This window comes from Pan paniscus, chromosome 12, assembly GCF_029289425.2.
Source record: "Pan paniscus chromosome 12, NHGRI_mPanPan1-v2.0_pri, whole genome shotgun sequence".
Lineage (NCBI taxonomy): Eukaryota > Metazoa > Chordata > Mammalia > Primates > Hominidae > Pan > Pan paniscus.
Window position 1 is genome coordinate 14053637 of NC_073261.2, and position 12091 is coordinate 14065727.

General features: G+C 36.9%; 1 protein-coding gene across 1 annotated transcript in view; it reads right to left on the bottom strand.

Moving 5' to 3' along the window:
* The window catches only part of LOC129396518 (phosphoglucomutase-like protein 5), a 99398-nt gene that overhangs the window by 30347 nt on the left and 56960 nt on the right, over positions 1-12091 (bottom strand). Inside the window, 4 exon segments of the mRNA XM_055107382.2 lie at positions 1330-1484; positions 2079-2269; positions 6208-6333; positions 9574-9720. Of these exon segments, the coding sequence (XP_054963357.2) occupies positions 1330-1484; positions 2079-2269; positions 6208-6333; positions 9574-9720 (619 nt within the window).

Below are 12091 nucleotides of genomic sequence, written 5' to 3' on the forward strand. Positions count from 1 at the left end.
GTCTTTTGTGGACACATCTCCATTATTTTTGAGTAAATATTTAGGAATGGAATGTTGGTCAGCTGTAGGCTCCATTTTACAAGAAACTGCCAAACTGTCTTCCATTCTACACTTTCGTTTGCAATGTATGAAAGTTCTGGTTGCTTCCTATCCTAATCAACATTTGGTGTGGGACTACAGGAACATGCCACTACACCTGGTTGATTAAAGAAAATTTTTTGTAGAGACAGGGTTTTGCTCTATTGCCCAGGCTGGTCTTGAATTCCTGGCCTCAAGTGATCCTCCCACCTCAGCCACTCAAAGCTCTAGGATTACAGGTGTGAGTCGCCACGCCCGGCCAAAATTTATTAATTGGTAGTTGGCAATTGTTGATGGAAAAGAAAAAGCAGTTTACAAGCAATGTACTTTTTGATGTCTTTGGTATTATCACAGGCAAATAAATTATATATGTATATATATTATGTATATTATATTATGTATTTTAATTATATGTGTATAACATATATGTATAGAAAGAGATACAGTAAGGAATATAAGTTTTTCTATTAACATAGGTAACCCAAGGTAGGGGATATGATGTTTACATTCTCTTATTTGTGTTTTCTAACTTTCCACCAGGCACATACACTGTTTCTATAATAACACGTGCTGGTTGAAAATGTCAGACTCTGAAATTCAATGTTTTATAATATAGGGTGATAGACAAGAGGGATGGAGAGAGCAAGAAGAATGAAACCTAATAGGGTTAGTTAGAGCCCTACTGAGTGAATCTCTTGTTGGGTATTTTCCATGCACTGTCTCATTTCATTCTTACAGTAAACCTATGAAGTATCATTTTTCTATTTGTACAGCGCTAATAAGGCTATAAGTTAGCATTTGAACATAATATAGTCTGACCTCAAAACCCATGCTTTTTTCCCCTCACTTATACATACATACTTTCAGGTTAATAAGTTCTGTTGCTAAACATTTATGTAGTATTTACTATGTACCAGGCACCATGTTAAATGTTCTACATGAAGCACCTCATTTGTACTTCATGACAATCCATATAAAGATACCACTATTATTATCCACATTTTACAGATAAGAAAACTGAGGCACAGAGACTAAATAAGTCTAAATTCCCACAGCTAGTAAGTGGCAGAACCAAGAATTAAGCTCAGGCCACCTGATTCTCCAGCTTCTACCCAGTACACTATACCGTGTTCCCATGCTTTCAACGCATTCCCAAATGGAGCAGGGGAGAATAAGCGCCAGCAACCAACAAAGGAGACATCAACGCCAAAGGTCTACCATAAAGTTTTTCACGGTGACATCCTTGCTTACCTGTCCAGGGCCATGCTGGTTGGCATACTCCTCCCAAACCCGCGGACCCCCATCTGACGGAAACATGGAATGCAAGAGAGGTTGGCAGCAATGATGGCCAGGGAGTCAGAAGGGCTCACAAAGAAGCCATTTTGGCCTAGGATCATGTAACGGTCCTGTAGGAAGGAATGTGTAAAAATGATCGGACAGAAGCATCTGCTAGCAGCCCATTCCCATAATCATCACGATCCACTTTACTGCCATCTTATATTTAACAATCTAACAACTTGAATGAGGCCAAAGAGAACATGGGAAACATTCTTCGAAACCTCTGAGTACCAAGGGCCCAGAATCTTGACACACCAGGAACATGTTCCACCTGTTGAAATGTGGCTCAAGCTTTAGAAGCCCCCAAATACCTAATTCTTTCTTTCTCCCAAACATAATAGAGAACACTGCTTCTTGCAGAAATAGCTGATTTCTTAACTTGGTGCTTTCAACAACACCAGCCATAAATAAAGATTTACTGAATAATATATATTTTTAAATAAACAACCTTTGTATGCCATAATGTAAATCTGGAACTAAGAAAAGTAATCGCTATTTAATTGCAACACTTAGTCATTAAACAGAAGGGCAGATGCAGAGCCAGTTAGGGCACACATGTCCCATACATGTTAGCTCCAGATGTGTTCATTAATTCTCTGCTTTCCAGTGCATGGCTCATTATACGATCAAAGGGTCAGCAGACAGAGAGCTTTCCTACTTACCCCATCAGCATCAAATGCAACTCCAAATCCATATTCTCCTCCTTTCATTGCTTCCAGAAGAGTCGTTGCATATGTCAGGTTTGGGTCAGGGTGCTGCCCTCCAAAGTCTTCCAGGGGAACACAGTTTATTGCAGAATTGGCTGGGGCCCCCAGCTCATCACACAGAACTTTTCTCACATAAGGTCCCATAACTAAAAATAGATACACAGCAATATTAAATATTTGCAGAACCTGCTCCCCAGAGTATTTTGTTCTGAATAGTACAGGAAACACCATTTAATAACCCAGAAGAAAAATATAAATTTACAATCGTTTTAAAGATACAATATAGAACAATATTTGCTTGAACTACTATTTATTGAGCATCTACTATGTGCCAGTTACTGTGGTAGGAATACAGAAGATGTATTCAATCATCTAGTTACATACATTTTTTCACCTGAAATTTTTCTAAAAGGTTGCCAGAAAGAAATCAGCTACATAATAATGATTCATTGCCTGTTGCTTTTCATGTATTAAAAGCTTTAGCTGAATATATGCAAAAGCATTAAAGGGCTCCAGCAATGTTCTTTGTCTCTGCAATCATTTGGACTCTGCCAAGTATATAATTAAACACTATAAACCACTGAAGCATATAAAAACAAGCACATTTTACCAAAATACATGCCAAGGAATAGTATTTTCCAGTTCAATGAACATTATGGAGTATGCAATATGGAGCTGCTCTGCTAGGAAACGAAGGGATCATATTGAAGGGATGCAAAGCACATAGTTTCTACATTCCTGGGCTTGTAATCTAGTAGTGGGATGAGTCAAAGCTGCAAATGAATGACTGCAGTGGAAAGACTAAACAATGCACATTGATGAAATAATTATATCCAACGGCTTCAGAGAAGCAATAACCACACATAAGGCTTCAAGGAAGAAGCAGCATTTCTGGTGGAACTTGACGGAATAATATAAAGTTGGCAAGTGTTTGGGTTTGGAGTGGGAAGCCCATCTAAATCGAAGGAACATTATGAGCAAGGGAACAGAGCCTGAGGTAGAACATAAGGCACATTTGTGGAACAGCATGTAATCCTCCTAGCTGAAATATCTGAAAGATATTGCTTTCCACTTATTTTCCACCAATACAACACACAATCCTCCAATAGTGAACATCTCTTGATTGTGCCTGCCCAGCACACATTTCCTCTTCCTCTGGATACAGCATTTGGGATTTCTATTGGAGAAAAACTCCCTTCCCCATCTCAGTTCATGGGGTCTGGGTATGGCTAAATCCCACCTCCCCAAGGCTAAGGAGGTGACCTAGGTCTGCGCAGTCAGCGTCCTCCATCTTCCAGCCAGAGCAATTGATTCAAAGATGGACATACAGTATAAACCAGGCAATGAGGCTGAAACCCAGAAACATTGCTCATACTATTTGGAAAAAAAGCAAAGCTGTCTTCCCTGTAGGCCAGATAATGCTAAGGCAAGAACCTGAAAGTTCTTTTCCTGAGGAATATGATCAGCCCAACAAGAAAGAACAGAACAGCCTAGCCAGAAGCCCTTAGAGTAAGGCCCATGGAGAAGACCCACAGCAGGCTCAGAGCTCCCAGCAGATTTTTAGTGCCTCATTCTTAAATATGCCAGAAAGCCAAGGATCACCAAAATTTTGAGGAATGTATTTGAGATGAGGTGAAAATAAACAAAAAGAGAAACCTGGAGGAAACAAAAATTATACAGGGAGAAGAAAACTTTTTAAAATATATCAGTAATATCCTAATAGAGATTAACAAGATAGAGTAGAATGGCTAAAATGGAAAAGACTGACAGTAGCAAGTATTGGTGAAGATACAGATAAACTGGAGCCCTCATGCATTGCCAGTGGTGCAAATGGAACAGGCATTTTGGAAAATGACTTGGCCATTTCTTATAAAGGTAAACATACACGTATCATATGACTCAGCAATCCCATTCCTAGCTGTTTACCCAAGACAAATGAAAACATACAGACTTGTTCACGAATGTTCACAGTATCTTTCTTTACAATAGCCAACAACTAGAAGAAAAAGAAATCTAATTTTCATTAACCAGTGAATGGATAAACAAATGGTGGTATATCGACAACACAATAAAATTGTACTCAGCAGTAAAAGGAACAACTTACTGATACATGCAACACCAAGAATGTATATCAAAATTATTATGCTGAGTGAAAGAAGCTTGAAGCAAAAGGTGACATGTTGTATGCTTCCATTTATATAACTTTCTGGAAAATGTAAAACTATGGGAGCAGAAAGCAGATGAGTGGTTGCCAGGGGCTGGGGATAAGGGGAGAGGTTTGACTACAAAGGGCTGCAAAAAACTCTTTGGGGTGATGGAAATATTCAATCTTGATTGTGATAGTGGTTACATGACTGTATATGTTCATCAAATCTTATCAAACTGTATACCTACCAGGAGTGAGTTTTACTGTGTAGAAATTATACCTCAGTAAACCTAAGTTTAAAAAGATATGGTATGCATGAAACATAACTAGGATGTGTTTTTACAAGAGAGAATCTTTGGAAAATACAAACAAAAGTTTTGGGAAATTAAAAATATAATGGTAGAACTAAAGGACTGGAAGATAAAGTCAAGGAAATTTCCCAGAAAGTAGAACAAAATAAAGAGATGAAAAACTGGGGAGGAGAAGGGGAAATAGAATAATTAAAGGATCGATTCAGTAGTAAAAATAACCAGAATGGTTACTAAATAGTAATTCAAAAACTTTTCCAGAATTAAAGGACACAAGTGTTCAGACTGAAAGGGTCCATCAGGTATCCGATATAATAAAGATAGAGTCCCATACTAAGATCCATTAGTGTAAAACAGAGGAACACTGAAGATAAGTCAAAGGTCCTAAAAGCTTCCAGAGAAGAAAAAGGAAAGACAATGGATTAAAAATCAAAATAGCACTGGATTTCTCAAGTTTAATATAATAGCTATAACACAGTAGAGCAATGCCCTCAAACTTCTGAAGAAAAATAATATCCAACTTAGATTTCCATATCAGTCAAATATTAATCAAGGGCAAGTGTAGAATAAAGGGCCTTTTCAGATATACAATACACAAAATATTTACCTACCATGAGCTTTCTCTCACTGAGCTCCTGGAGAATGTGTTCCTCCAAAATGTGCGAGTAAATCAAGGTGTCAGACAAAGAAACCAGGGGACAGGACATTTAACATAGGAGATGTGTAAAAAGAATTACTACCATGGTGATAAAGGGAGATTTCATGATGACAGCATGCTCAGAGAGCAACCAGGGCAGAGTGGGGCAGATCAAAGTCTCCAGGAAAATGAAGTGAAGGAAGATTTAGACATTAGCAGAGAGCTTGAGGATTAAGAGTGGTAAACATACTTGATTAAAAGCAAGCAATGAGAAAACAAGATAATTGCTGTTTCCAAGGAAATCAAAAAGTTGTACTGTAAAGGAAATATAATTATAGCATATTGCATGGCTCAGCAGTGTTGTGGTAATGTAAACACTAGATAATGATCTTACCAAACTGATGATATAATTAGGGAAGCATGCTAGGATTCCCTAACTGGTGGGTGGAAAGGGTGGGTGGAGAGGTGGGTGGTGGGTGGAGAGGGTGAAAAAGAGCTGCAGCTCCAGTTCCTGTAGTACGAATTCAGTAATGCTCAAAACTGAAAAATCAACAAGGGTCTGTATATTCATAATATTTAATGATAGGGAGATAAATACAAAAAAGAAACAGCTGAAAAAATGGAAAAATTTAACTCTGGAAGGTAACAAATTGGGGGAAGATAGGAGTTGGGTACAGATTTTTTTCACAATAAATCTTGAACTATTTGACTGTTTAAACTATGCCATGCATATGATCAAATAAATAACAGTTTTACTATACTCCACACTTGAACATGCATAGCCTCAAACTCATTTGTTCAACTTTTGTTTTCATTTACATCCAAAGACAGAAATAAGGGTCCTGAAGTTTTCCAGAGCATTCCAAATATCTGAACATACACATGTTGTGTGAATATCTATGAATCCAACTTTCCTCTTAACCTCTGAAACCCAACAGGTGTAGAGGTCTCAATATTTCCTGCCCACTGATTTGGAGAAAATCACAAGCTTACCTCCATGCATTGCGTCAACGCGAATCTTCAGTTGGCTGGGCCCAGTCAGCAAACTCTTGATGGCATGAAAGTCAAAGATGGTCCGAAGGAGGTTAATATAGATATCCACTGGGTCCACTATCTCCACTAAAGATAGAAAAACAAAGGAAAATGTCATTGACTGTACCCATGAAAGATACTTGGAAGCATAAAAGGAATCACTACCTTAACAGCATGAAATTCTGGTCACAAGCCCATCATATCCCTACACATGATGTGGGAAGCGAAGTGCCCATTTGTTGACAAAAATCACAAATCAGGGCACAATCAAGATACTACAAGCTTTTCAGGTGCTCAATGGGTATAAATGATACCAAGTTATAAATTCTTCTTTGCAAGGAAAATATCAACCACAAGAATAAATTAAGATAAAAATGTGCCCTGTGACTCCTGCTCCCACTTCCCCTCCCAAAAAAATGCACACAGCACACATCTCAATGTTCAGAGGCATTTTGGCATATCCAGTTGCCTTTCTTGTGGGGGCTGGCCAAAGACTGACTCAGCTGGTATGAAACAAATCAGCAAGTGACCTCAGTAGTGACCCCTATTTTCCAAATGCCATTGTGGTTACCAGATTCGAGTGCAGAATTGGTGGTGAATATATTCCTGGGTTTGAGTGAAATCTCATTCATGCCCAATCTAGCACCCAATTTCCAAGTGAATGGCAAATATCTAGAAGTTCTCATTAAACACAAATGCTTTCCAGTATCTAGCACCACCCAGTAACCAAGAATCCAAAAAGTTTTATTCATTTATGTGACATACCAAAAAGCTCAGAATACATTTTTCATACTTGTCAATCAGTGTATAATTAATGCTCGGAAAGTACTTTTCCAAGAAGTAGTAAATCAATTCTTTAGGTGCTAAAATTTGTCCAGGAGCCCTGCTTTTTTAAATTCTTAGCTAAATTTTGAAACTTATGTATATTGTTTTCAGATTTTTCAAATACATACTACTTTGAAACCCTGAAATACTTTTAAACTTGCACTGAAGATATTACCAACCCACTTTCAATAATTTTTAGTAAATCCAGGTGTGATATTTCATGGATGAGATCTTAATATGCCATATAATATTATCCCTTCATCTGATCAAATACATATCTAAAAATATTTTTTCTTACACTTAAGTCAATGTAATCTATGTGTTCATTCAAATATAATTATATTTGTAACATGGATACTTTTAAATTATCTTTTTACATGAGGAGCATAATAATCTATGAAGTAATTAAAAATTAACCTGTATAAAGTGTACACCTGACAATGGTTAAAATGGTAAATTTTGGGGCCGGGCGCGGTGGCTCACGCCTGTAATCCCAGCACTTTGGGAGGCCGAGGCGGGCGGATCACGAGGTCAGGAGATCGAGACCATTCTGGCTAATACGGTGAAACCCCGTCTCTACTAAAAATACAAAAAATTAGCCGGGCGTGGTAGCGGGCGCCTGTAGTCCCAGCTACTCGGGAGGCTGAGGCAGGAGAATGGCGTGAACCCGGGAGGCGGAGCTTGCAGTGAGCCGAGATCGCGCCACTGCACTCCAGCCTGGGCCACAGAGCGAGACTCCGTCTCAAAAAAAAAAAAAAAAAAAAAAAAAAAGGTAAATTTTGTTATGTATATTTTACCGCCATAAAAAAATTAATCTGTAAGACAAAAGGTTATGCCCTGAGTACTTTGGAAGTTTTACTCACTCTACAGTATAGGATAATGTTTTTGACAATTTCATTCTGGCTCTTCAATTCTTGAACCACTTGCCTAAATACATTTGGTATTTACAATAGGTAACACACAGTACCAAACAAATGTGAAAAACGAGGGAACAAGAAGTCAGTAAAAATTGAAAGTTCACATCATATAGTTCATGCTCTTGACACTTTAAAGTGAAATGCAGAGGAATTATTTGTTCCTAATTAACTCAAGCTTTGCTCAACACTTGAACCAGCAAGAATACAGCACATAAATTATCCCAAACGATTATCTCCAAATTCTTGGAAGCCAGGGAATCCCTCTACCTATCTCCTGGTATCAGTAACATTTTTAGAAAACTCGTTCAACTAGCAATGTGGCTGCAGCAATGAGCCTGAATGAGAGCCCACGAAGATTCAGGTCTCTTGGACAACTATAAAAATTGTGAAGATGCCAAAAATAAGCCTAGTCCTTCCAACCATATGTAATCAGCGTATTGAAATCATTTTGCTTAATATAATGGACCCCTTGCCTTTAATTGTCCAGCCATCCCATGCGTGTGCACACATATGCCTATGCAATCTCCCAGCTAGATTAGCAAAAGCAGGCACTGTTGCTTCCAGTGAGTATCATGGCTCTCTGTAAATTTCTGCTCATTACCTAAGCAAACAACTGACTCAAAACTTCTCAAGAAAGATTTGGTAACATTGGGCAAATACTGTGACCCCCACACAATCCATTTTAATCTTTTCTCTATCCCTAAAATATCACATGGACACAAACCAGGTATTTCCTCTTTTGGGCTAAGTTAAATTACTTCTAAAATGAGGATACCATCTTAACACAAACTGCATTCAAGCTTATAGAAGCACTAAAAAAGTAAAACATGTTAGATCTATTGCTATTCTATGCCTTCTAGGAAAAAGCAATATGATAAAATATAGGGGGAAAATGTTGTATACATACATGTTATTAATGTTGTTGTCATATGGTCTAAAATTAATCTATAAAACAAAAAGCTATCTTCTGAATACTGTAGAAGTTATATTTGCTTTACAATATAAGATAATATTTTTGACAATCTCATTTTGGTTCTTTAATTTTTGAATCACTTGCCTAAATATATTTGGTAGTTACTGAATTCCTTTTTAAAATCTCCTAACACGGTGCTTGGTATAGGGCAGGTGATCAATAATTATGCATTCAATAAGCTGATGCATAATTATTCCAAGCTTGGTTATGGCTTGGAAAAGAAACTCCTACCTTTCATGAGAAATTTAATAACCCATTGACTTGTTAGGTTTCTTCTTAACTAAGGCATTCCAGCATCTTCACCTTAATTGCTTAGACAAGTTTTGGCAATTCACAGTCTATTTTTGGAATGCTATAATGAAGTCAACCATAAAACTTTTCCTATGTTGAAAATGATATCGAGTTTTGGAAGTGGTTTTTGAAAGTTTCCAGTTCTGAATATCTTGGCTGCTCTCATGTCTTCTCTCTACACCATATTAAGTTTACACACATTTATCGAGTCACCCCTGAGATTAACAATGCAATAATTTTCATGAGTTTACTTCCCTACAGAAACCAGTCAGCCCCATCCACATAGTTACTCTGACTTCTTCAAAATAAAATCTCTGTTACCTCTGAATGGTTTGAATTTGTTCTCTAGGTCAAATTCTTGTCTTCCTAGTCGAGATAGGTCGATTCGGAGATCAGCACATATAGCATATTCCTCAATCGTTTTGCTGATTTGGTAGATTTTGTCTGAGACAACATCGGGTGCAGGACCTAAAATTTGAACACCAAAAATACATGTTTTTGAAAGTCTCGTGAGTTTCAAGCAGTGAAATGTTACCATCCTCCTCCAGCAGGCAGAGAAAGATTCATTTGTTCTCTAAACAATGATCAATGGTTCACAGTTCAATTAGCCTTGATATTTCTTATACTGTACTCATCCACTATGGGGGAAATTTGATCAGCCTCACCTGTTCTATGTAGACTAACAACCCATATGTTTGTTTGTTTGTTTTAATCCACTTCTAAGCAATGACACATCTTTCCTAAAAACAGTTTCACACCTGCCAGGGAAACCTGGTTACATAATCAGCTTTATTCAGGTTATGGGACACAAACAGGATATGCATTTGACAGAAGTGAGGGATTCCAGATTTCCATGCAGCTTCCCCAGTGCATCTAGAAGAGGAAACTATGCTTTCTATTCCCAGCTCTGCTACCTAATTGATGTGTGAGCTTAGCAGGGTAAGTTAATTATTTTCCCCAACTCACAATCTCTGGTCACTTCTAAAATGAAGCTCAACTAAAAATATATGACACATTTCCTCGGAAGGCCAAATTGACAAGTAGTATTAGACTTTAAATAAATTGAACATGAAATCAATACTTGTTCACCTTTTGGGTTTTTTTTTTTTTTTTTTTTTTTTAACCTTGTGTATCTTAATGCAAGCCATTTCAGATTTTTTTTTTTGCAACAACGTTGAGAAACAAATAAGTAGATTGAAAGATCTAAAGTATAAATGATTGCTAGATGTATAGATAGCTTTCTGTATGAATCTTACTTGTCAACTATACTGTAACTTTCTACTGAACACAAATTGTTTCTTGATTTTTAAAATACCTCAATCCTTAGAACTGCATTTTCCAATACAATTGTTACTAGTCACATTTAGCTGTTGAGCACTTAAAATGTGGCTAGTCAAGTTGAGGTGTGCTGCAATTGTAAATGCACACCAAATTTTGAAGAGTTAGTAGAAAATGCAATCGATTGCATTAATAATTTTTATATTGATGACATGGTATAATAATATTTTAGATATAGTAGTTTAAATAAAACACAATGTGAATTTCACTTGTTTCTTTTCACTTTTTTAATGTGGCTACTAAAAATGTACAGTATGTATGTGACTCACAATATTTTTCTGTTGGACAACACTGCCTTAGAGTGTAGCACCATCACCGTATTCCAATAAATGCTCATAAAAAAGAATAGCAATAGTCCTATTCTAGTAAGTGGGAGAGAAGACAGCCCAGAAGATTTTACCAACAATTTTCTTGTTGTGTGGGAAAAGTGAAGACCTCAAAGAAATAAACATAGCCCTTTGCTTCACTACTTACCATTTTCTACCCTTCACAAAACTTAAAGAATAGGTAGTCTTGTTTTGTTTTTGCATTATTTTATGCTTGCCAGATTATAGAATGCATGAATATCTCCCTCCACTCCCTACACCCCAGGCACCATACTATATTCTTTGGCTGTGTCCATCATTTTCAAGTCCCTGAGTTTTAATGCCAGCACACTGATTTCCAAAAGTAAAGCAAGTACTGTCTCTCTAGATAGTTGTCTATGATGCCATTCAACCATCCATGCTGATAACTTCAGAGTTCATCAACAACTTCTGAATTCCTTTTCAATTTCCAAGCTCCTTGATATCTTCCACTCCAATGACTTTCACCATATGCACACCGAAAATATGTACAATTATAATATATATTAAAATAATTGTTTTTTAAAGGATACGGCAAATCTACAGGCACTCATATAAAAATAAATTTTAAGATGCTAAAAAAGAATACCCAGAGATTTTGAAGTGTATAAAATAAATAAATGAAAAATGGAAAAGCTAAAAAGCTTTTTAATTTGAGGTGGTCCCATTTATTTGTTTTTGCTTTTGTAGCCCGAGCTTTTGATGTGATATCCAAGAAATCATTGCCAAGGCCAATGTCAAATAACGTTTTCCCTATGTTCTCTTCTAGGATTTTTATGGTTTCAGATCTTATATTTAGTTCTTTTATTCATTTTGAGCTTATTTCTGTGTATAGTGTAAGATAAGGGTCCAATTTCATTCCTTTACATTTTTGTTTTCCCAGGCACCATTTATTGAAGAGGTTTTTTTCTTTCTCCATTATGTCCTCTTGGTGCCCTGCTCCAAAATTAGTTGACTATATATGTCTTGATTTATTTCTGGGCTCTCTATTCTGTTCCATTGGTCTATGTTTCTGTTTTTATGCCAGTATCATACTGTTTTGGTTTTACTTTAGCTTTGTAATATAATTTTAAATCAGCAAGTGTGGTACCTCCAACTTTTTTTCCCTCAACATTGCTTTGGTTTTTTGTGGCTCCATACAAATTTTAGTATTGCTT